At 35.0% G+C, this 9,379-nt stretch overlaps 1 protein-coding gene across 1 annotated transcript; it reads left to right on the top strand.

Annotated features, from left to right (window-relative positions):
• Window positions 1-4,793: 4,793 nt before the first annotated feature.
• Window positions 4,794-8,583, top strand: LOC145164678 (uncharacterized). Its single transcript, XM_079083387.1, has 7 exons — window positions 4,794-5,194; window positions 5,503-5,911; window positions 6,000-7,065; window positions 7,158-7,307; window positions 7,367-7,459; window positions 8,032-8,200; window positions 8,271-8,583. Exons 1-7 carry the CDS (start codon window positions 4,794-4,796, stop codon window positions 8,581-8,583), a joined length of 2,601 nt encoding a protein of 866 aa, XP_078939513.1.
• The last annotated feature ends 796 nt before the right edge of the window (window positions 8,584-9,379 follow it).

A 9,379-nucleotide genomic window follows, 5' to 3' on the forward strand; every position in this document is an offset into this window, starting at 1 on the left:
TTTGAGGGGTGTACGGCCACACATTGGTGTACGGCCGTACACTCCCTATGTTCCAGTTTAAATGTCGATTCTAGGGTGTTTAGCATGAGATCCTAGCATGTACTAAGCATAGGAAGAGGGTACTTATAGTTTGGAGGCTCAAAAGGGTGTTCACAACCACCAAGAACAAGTGTGTGTTCTTGGTGTTCTTGGTGAAAGATGAAGATCTTGAAGATCTACCCAAAAGATGATTTCCATGGATGAAATCAAAGGGTGTTACTAGGTTAAGAAGAATAACAACTAATCAAAACGGAAGAAAGACTTACATTCTTAAAGATCGGGCTGAAAAGCTTGATGATAGTTGAGAGAAAACTCGAGTTATTGACTTGGAAACTAAAGAAATGACTTAGAAATGAAGGGATACCATACTTGTGGAGGGGGTATATGGCCAACATGGGTGTACGGCCGTACACGCATGTGTACGGCCGTACACTCCCTCTGATGGAGTATTCGGCTCGATTTCAACACGAAGAACTTTAGCTGACACATCCCTAAACCCAATTCTTGAATGTACTGAGCTTAGAACCCTTAAACAGACTTTAAACATTGCTAACTGATAGCAGAAATGGGTATGACAGTCGGTTGAGTTGAATGGTTGGACTTTACAAGGCAAAAATTTTCGGGTTGTCACACTGGTTGTTCAGGAGAATGTTTTTTTAGTGGTTGAGTTTCATATTATCGTCAGATCCACTGGTAGTTCACCCTTTAGGTAAGGTTTTAATGAAGAAGGAATATGTCACAACCTGGCTGGCGGTGGAAACGTCGGGGTGTGAAACGTAAATCTAGTATTACGGTTTTTGAACATGCATTTAATAGTAGAAAATATAAACATATATTTTATATGTGTATAATGTTTTGAGGAAAGAAGGGTCATATACTAGAATATTGAAGGTGGGAGGGACCAAAAGCGCCAACTCCACAAATTAATGTTGTAAAAACTTGAGGTGTCACATTTGGTAATTGCCAAGGACCAAAACTGGAATACTCTTGAAACCTTTGTGGCTAGTAGTAGAGAATATCGATGTTGGGGGACCAAAAGTTCAAAATCCAGAAACTAATCTGGTAAAAAGTTGAAAAGTGACCGAAAGTAGTAAGGCGTTGAAAGTTTTATAGCAAAACTTGGAAAATTTCGAAAAGGGACCATAAGTGACAAAGTGTTGAAACTTTTGTGGAAAAACTCTAAACCACATAAAGTATACTATTCATTTTGAGGGACCAAAAGTGCCAACTCGACAAACTAATGTGGTAAAAACTTGATAAGAGACCATAAGTGGCAAAGTGTTGAAACTTTTGTGGCAAAACTCTAAACCACACAGAGTATACTATGCATAAAGGGGCCTTAGAATATATATATATATATATATATATATATATATATATATATATATATATATATATATAATGTAGATTGTTGAAATAAAAGAATAATGATGAGGGAGATTCTTTGTATTATGTGAACCGACAGGTGCGAATAGTTTTTTTATAAGAACAATATGCTTTGATAGCAACAAATTGTTATTTCAAAATTCGTTTTAACTTTATACAAATGTCATATTTTTAAAATATTGACCATGTCTTCAAATGGTGATTAACTTTTTGTAGATTTTAGGTTCACTAATACCAGATACGTGTAATTTTTTTTTGATTCACCATTTTTTTAAATTTACCCGGTAAAACAGAACCCTTCAATAAAACTTAAGGGATTTATAATTTTTTATGCTTAATTTTCCTATGCATCGTGTATTGCATGCTCTTTGGAATTATATATGCTTCCAAAAGGAAACTTATCACCAAAAGAGAATTATTCACCAACTTATCACCAAAAGAGAACTATTTGTTAGGTTTAATAAAGTGTTGTGTCAAATGTATGCTATTGGATTCCGAAATGGGTCTGTCTATGATCGGAATTAGTATCTTTGTCTTTGTCAATAAATAGCGTGCATGCAATATTTTAGGATTACACGTTTTAGAGTAAAGTATAGAGTAGTTCCTCATTGAGAACTATTCTATTGTCGTGAATAATAATCATTTCCACTCTTTTGATCTTCATTGTTTCTCATCTTTAATTCGTGTTGCAAATATAGAATCTATCGATCTTCATTGTTTTCACAATTGGTATCAGAACAGGAGATAGTGTAATTATTCGCTATTTTTCTGTCGAAGTAAAGGGTTTTGCATTAGGGTTTTACGATTTTCTAAGATCTATTCTTGTTGTCACAATCGTCACAATCGATTGTAGATTCCAGATCTAGATCTCTAGTTTACCCCTGAACTCGATTATAGTTTACACATTTGATTCTATATTTTTTTTTCTTGAATTCTCGTTATTAAGGCTAACGACGATCTTTACTCTCTTTCTTTCAATCTCCCAAGTAGCATCATTTCGACAACAAGGATTCCTATCATTTCCAGAATATTATGAGGCCTGGGCGCTTCACTTTGAAGATTACATACTTGGAATCGAAGAACATGGCTCTACAACATGGAATGAAATAACAGAAGAAACTTAAAAGTATTCAGTAATGAAGAAAGAAGTCAAAACCTAGAAGGACTACGATGAAATCATTGCAGACAGTCCTGAAACTGATGAGAAGATCAAGCTGATGTGCAATCTAAAAGCAATGAGAATTATTCGATTTGCTCTTGCTCCTGACACATTCCGTCTTGTTAGTGCATGTGATATTGCAAAAGGAATTTGGGATAGACTGAAGGAATTGTATTCGGGTGACTTGCATCATTCTGTGCAGACAACACTTCTGTCAGAGTTTGGTCCTTTCGCGTAAAAACCAGATGAGAACTTAGACGAGACAGCCAATTACTTCAATCACCTGTTAAGCAGAATGCTTAAGTACAATCTTGAGCGACGAGTTATTGAACAGAAGGTCACGTTTCAGATCCGAATGGAAGGATATAGTTTCCATAGTTAAAGCACACAAACTGTTCAAAAGCTATTCATTGGCAAAACTCTTGGGTGTTCTGAAATCTCACGAAGATGAGGTTACTAAGGAAGCGAAACTTGTCTCCAATGTTGGATCTTTGGTGTTGGTTGCTAAAGGTAAGATCTCAACGGCTGATGATTCCAAATCTGATCTTTCGGATGAAGAACTCTTAAAAGAAAAAAAAGTGTTGATGGTATCAAACCCAAAGAAATTCTTTAAGAAGAATTTCCCACGTTTCAAAAACAAATACAAGCAGGGAAACTCAAGTTCCGAAAGGCCAAAAGAGTTGGATTCTAAGAACTCTCACAATGATGAGGAAAAGAAAGAAAAGAAGTTGCTAGGTGATTCTAGTTATGATTGTAATTATTGTCATGGAAAGAATTACTTATCAAAGGAATGCTTGCCTCGTAAGCAAAATGAGAAGAAAGAGAAAGAAAAAGACGAGGCTTACTACGTTCAGAAAATAGACGAGCTTTAAAAGAAAAGTTCATCAAATGTGAAACCTGTGTTGATAGTGCAAGAGGAGAGTGATGACGGCAGAATTGAAGTGTGGTCCATAGACTCTGAGGACGATGAGGTAAGGAAACCTATCCATGGCGAGTGTTTTGTGGTGAAGTATGAAAAGGAAGGCTATGCTGGCAAGTGTTTGATGGTTCAGAGTGGCGATTCCGAACCAAGGGGATATGCAACTGATGGTGGAAAAGCATCAGAGAGTTGTTTTGCTGCAAAGATTGTTACAGAGCAGGTGAAGGAATGTGAGAAGGTGGTCAATAAGGTATATTCAATTCTTAAATCTATTAATATTCCTTCATCACGTTATGATTCTAAAATTGGATGATTTACGTGATACAATTTCTGATTTTAGTGATAGCTTAAAATGAACTCATATAAGCAATTCTAATCAGAATGATAAACTTAACATGGTAACCTTTAAGAATGAAGAGAGAAGAATAAAAACAGAAGCATTGGAAGTAGAGCTTACTAGATCACGAGATGATATTATTATCCTTAAGAGAGACAATAGAGTACTGTTGAAATAAAGAAACATTTTGTGTTTGATTGCTAAACATTGGATTGTGAAATTAGTAAAGGTTTGCATAAAATGATTTTATCTTTTCTTTAATTAAAAGAAGATGAAATTGATGTTGAATGCTATAAATGTGAATCAATTGTTTCTTCAAATGATGTTTTAGATTCTTATAGGGTTAGACTTGAGAAAATAGAAGAATATATCCAGTCCAAAGAACATAAAAACATTTCAAAAGTAGTTTTAACTGAAAAAGATAAACAATAAATCTAATTAAGTTTTATGCAGAAATATGACTTATTATGCAAGAAACTGAATTCGGAAAATTCTCTTGATTCTAAGATATTTCTGAATTCGATGAAAGTGAAATGAGTGAAATATCTGTAGAGTATGAAATTGATTTTTCTTCTTTTGTACAAAATTGTGATGAACCAAAGAAAAACTTAATTTCTGAAAACTATATCCATTTTGTTCGAATTAATGTAAATAAAGGCTTAAAAGTTATGAAAGTAGAAGCAACCGTTTTTCCTAAAGTTCAAACAGTCTTGGATCAAGTTTTTGTTAAGAAAGGAGTGAACAAAAATGATACTTCCGAATTAACGTCCTTGGTAGTTCATGATAATGCAAAAGGATGTGATGAATTCTTCTGGTCAAAGCGTATAGACAACGCAAATGAAAAAAATGGTTTTTCAGAAATGTCCTCTTGGAAAAAAAAGGGAAATACATTTCAGAACCATTGAATCGTGTGAACTTTTGTTACGATAAGGCAGGACCAAGTGGTACAAAAGATGTCTCTAGTGAAACGTCATCAGATAAGAATGAAACACCGATTAGAAAAGAAAGACCAAAAGCTAACATTCACAAATCTACTGAGGAAATTAATGGCAAAGAAAATACAGTTGAATGTCAGATATAAAAAGAATTTGAGTAAAAGAAAGCGATTTTGGAAGAAAATGAATTCCAATCAAAGTTCTGTCAATACGTCAAAATGTTCTATTCAAAATAAAGATTCATCTCAAATTCCGAAACAAAAGTCAAGTTGTTCTTCCAATCAAAGTTGTTTACCAAAATCACACATTTCAAAATCAATTGTTAAAGCAAAATATATTAAGGTTGAAAACAAAGTTGCTTCGAAACCAGAAATTACTCTCAAAGTATACGAAGCAAAATTGAAAAAGGAAGAAAAAGAGTTTTTAAAAATAATGGATCCAAATTTCAAAGAATATATATTCAAACGAAAGCCAATTTTGTTGAAATTAATCTTTGTGACAACAAAGTTAAGGCTTTTAAAATGGATATAGGGATGAACCGTACTTTGAAAAGAAAATCTTTTTGGGTTGACAAAACAAAAAATTTCCCTGTTCAAAAGAAATCCTTACAAGGACCCAAGTTGATTTGGGTTCCTAAAACTCTCTAAATTTTGTAGGTTATGCGTGACGAACAGTATGATTCAGAATGATACATAAATAGTGGAAGTTCTCATCACATGACATGAAGGAAAGAGGAGTTACGAGAGTTTAGGAATTTAAAGGATGGCGGAAAAGTGAAGTATGGAAACAACGCCACTGGAGAAATAAAAGGCTACTGCATGATCACAAATGGAGAATTCTCAATTAGAAAGGTAGCTTATGTTGAACGCTTGCAACACAATCTAATTAGTGTTTCTCAAGTGGTTGTAGGTACAGGTCTGAAAGTTTCTTTTGATGAAGAGGGTTCGGAAATCATCGAAAAGAAATCCAAAGTTGTTCTTTTGAAGTCTAGAAGGAAAGGAGATATGTATCCTCTGAATCTAAATCCGATCCAAGGAAAACCTTATATCTGCTTACTTACGAAAGCCTCTTCGGATGCTAGTTGGTTATGGCAGAGAAGGATTTCTCATCTGAATTTCAAGGAGATCAATAAGCTCGTAATTGGTGATCTCGTACGCAGACTGCCCCTCTGAAATTCGAAAAGGAACACTTATGTGCTGCCTGTGAGCTCGAAAAACAAAGCAGGAAACGTCATTCATCCAATATAAATACCAAATCATTGAACCACTGGAACTATTGCACATTGATCTCTGTGGTCCTTCAGCCATTGAGAGCATTGGTGGTAACAAATATATTTTGGTTATTGTCGATTATTTTTCTAGATTCACCTGGGTATTCTTTCTTAGACAGAAATCTGACGCAACACAGAAGCTGATAGACTTCATCAAGCAGGTTGAGCTACAATTAAAAAAGCCAGTTCGGAAAATTCTTAGTGATAATGGTTCGAAATTCAAAAATCATGCGTTTGAAGAATTCTTGACCGACAAAGGGATTGCTCACAAATTCTCTTCGCCTTACACTCCACAGCAGAACGGCGTAGTTGAAAGACGAAATCACTCTCTTTGTGCAACTGCAAGGACAATGCTATCATTTGTGAATCTTCCTTTGTATTTCTGGGCAGATGCTATTGCCGCCTCTTGTTTCACTCAGAACCGCTCCTACATCAACAAACGTTTTCTGATTACTCCATATGAAATTTTGAACAACCAGAAACCTAATGTTAAATTTTTTCATGTGTTTGGTTCCAGGTGCTTCCTACTCAATTCCAAAGAAAATCGAAATAAATTCAATGTGAAAGCAGACGAAGGAATCTTTTTGGGGTATTCATTGACATCAAAGGCTTATCAAGTTCTAAACAATAAGTCAAAGAATATTGAGGAAACCTACTACGTCACCTATGATGTCAATTACATGAAGAAATATCAAAAAGAAAATTGTCAATCTGATGACATTTTTTCATCAACATATTCCAAGACAATTCCTCTTATGAATTTATATGAGTATTTTCTAAATCTATTTGATGAACCTGATAAAGAAATTTCCTCAGAATCAAAAGCAAAGGACAATCAGGAGGATGAATTAACCAAGATTGTTAACAAAGCTGTTGAAGATATAGAGACTCCTCCTGGACAACCAATTTCAAATGAACCTCAGCCATCACCTTTTGATGCACCAATCCAGGGGGAGAGTTCCACTCCAACATTCAATATCGATATTCATCTCCAGTGGAGAATCCAATTCCTAATACCAGGTCACATGCAAACTTCCAGGGGGAGAATAATGAAAATAATGATTGGGATGCACAATCGGAATTTGAATATGTTTATGCTGAAATTAATCCAGCCTATGATCAGAACTATCCACCAATGGAAAAATGGACCAAAGATCATCCTCCATCTCAAGTGATCAGAGATTCTTCATCAGGAGTTCTTACTCGTGCTCAACAAAAAGCGAAGCAAACTGCATTATTTTCTAAAATGGAATTTTGCATGTGTAACTCCTTTATTTCAAAAATTGAGCCTAAAATGTTAAAGTTGTTCTTGATCATGCAGATTGGGTTCAAGCTATGCAGGAAGAACTAAATGATTTTGATTGTAACAAAGTATGGCGATTGGTTCCTACACCGGAAGATGCATCTGTGGTTGGTATGAAATAGGTATTCCGAAACAAGATGGACAAATAAGGGAATGTTATTTGCAATAAGGCACGTTTGGTTGTCAAAGGATATTGTCAAGAAGAAGGAATAGATTATGAAGAGACGTTCGCACCTATAGCTAGACTTGAATCAGTTTGCATATTTCTCGCCTATGCAGCTCATAAAAATTTTGATGTCTATCAAATGGATGTGAAGTGTGCATTTCTAAATGGAGAGCTTGAAGAAACAGTCTATGTTGAACAACCTCCAGGTTTTGTGAACGAAAAATTTCCGAATCATTGTTACATTCTGTATAAAGCAGTGTATGGTCTGAAACAAGCTCTGAGGGCATGGTATGAAACTCGGACTCGTTTTCTTAAACAATCAAAATTTAAACAAGGTTCTGTTGATGCTACCTTCTTTTGGAAGGAGGAGGGTAACCATTTGATGATAGTTCAATTTATGTTGATTACATTATTTTCGGATCAACTAATCTCAGTTTAAGTGCTGAATTCCAGAAATTAATGGAAACTAAGTTTGAAATGAGTTCTATGGGTAAAATTAACTTTTTCCTTGGTTTAGATATAAGACAGGGTTCAAAAGGTATATTCATCAATCAAGAAGCCTTCACAAAGACGTTACTTTCTAAATTTGGAATGATGGATGATTCAAAAGCTAAAGTCCTTATAGCGTTTGGAACGAAACTCACACCTTCTCTTGATAAACCAACAACAGATATCACTTTATATCGGTAAATGATCAGATCCTTTAATAACCTCTAGTCGTCCTGACATTATGTTTGTTGTTTGTTACTGTGCCAGGTTTCAAGCGAATCCAAGAGAACCACACATGTTAACAGTTAAAGACATTCTCCGGTATCTGAAGCGAACCCCTTCTTGTGGTCTATGGTATCCATCCAATTCGGGTTTCTTTGTGCAAGCTTACTCTGATGCTGACTTAGGGTTTGTGGTCTTGATCGGAAAAGTACATCAGGAGGATGTCAGTTTCTGGATGGCAAACTTGTTAGTTGGCAATCTAAGAAGCAGACATGTGTCTCATTGTCTACAGCTGAAGCATAATACATTGCAGCAGCATCATGCACTTCCTAAGAGGTGTGGATTCAGAATCAGTTAAGATATTATGGAATCAATATGAAGCGAATTACCTTGTATTGTGATTCCAAAAGCGCTATAAGAATCTGCCACAATCCAGTGCAATACTCCAAAACAAAGCATATAGCACTGCGATACCACTTCATAAAAGATCATGTCGAGGATGGAAAATATAGAAGTTCATTTTGTTAGAACTTCATATCAGTTAGCTGATATCTTCACAAAGGCTCTACCTGAAGCATTATTTAATCGTATTTTATAAGGGTTAGGAATGATTGAAGCCGAATCTAAACCGAAATCCACTACGTAATGATAATTATTCGGAAGTTACTGTTCACATTTTGAATGGTTCCAAGACTTGGAATGGTTCGGAATCCACTGTTCATATTCCGACTTGTTCCGAGCTTCGGAATGGTTCGGAATTCTATGTTTACTTCCGACTCGCTCCGATCGTCATAATGATTCTGAAGTTACTGTTCACCATGGCTCCAGAATCTTTTCTCCTGTAAGTCTCTTCTTATTTTCTTTGTTTTTGTTTACTTCTTTGTTTATGTTCTGCAGTTACTGTTTTATTTCGTTATTTTCTCCTAAAATAAAAATTCCAAATATATTTTTACCTATTTCTATATATTTCCTTTACAAAATATCAAAAATATTCTTTTTAGTATTTTCAAAAATCAAAAACATCAAAAATATTTTCGTTTCAAAATTCATTTCAGAATTTAAGTCAGCAACAAGGACTTGATGGTCGACTTAATCACTTCTTTCTACCATATCTCATTACATCTATCACGTAGCTTCCTTGACTATCGGGACAA

Source organism: Lactuca virosa, chromosome 3 (assembly GCF_052849685.1).
Source record: "Lactuca virosa cultivar CGN04683 chromosome 3, Lactuca_virosa_CGN04683_v6, whole genome shotgun sequence".
Lineage (NCBI taxonomy): Eukaryota > Viridiplantae > Streptophyta > Magnoliopsida > Asterales > Asteraceae > Lactuca > Lactuca virosa.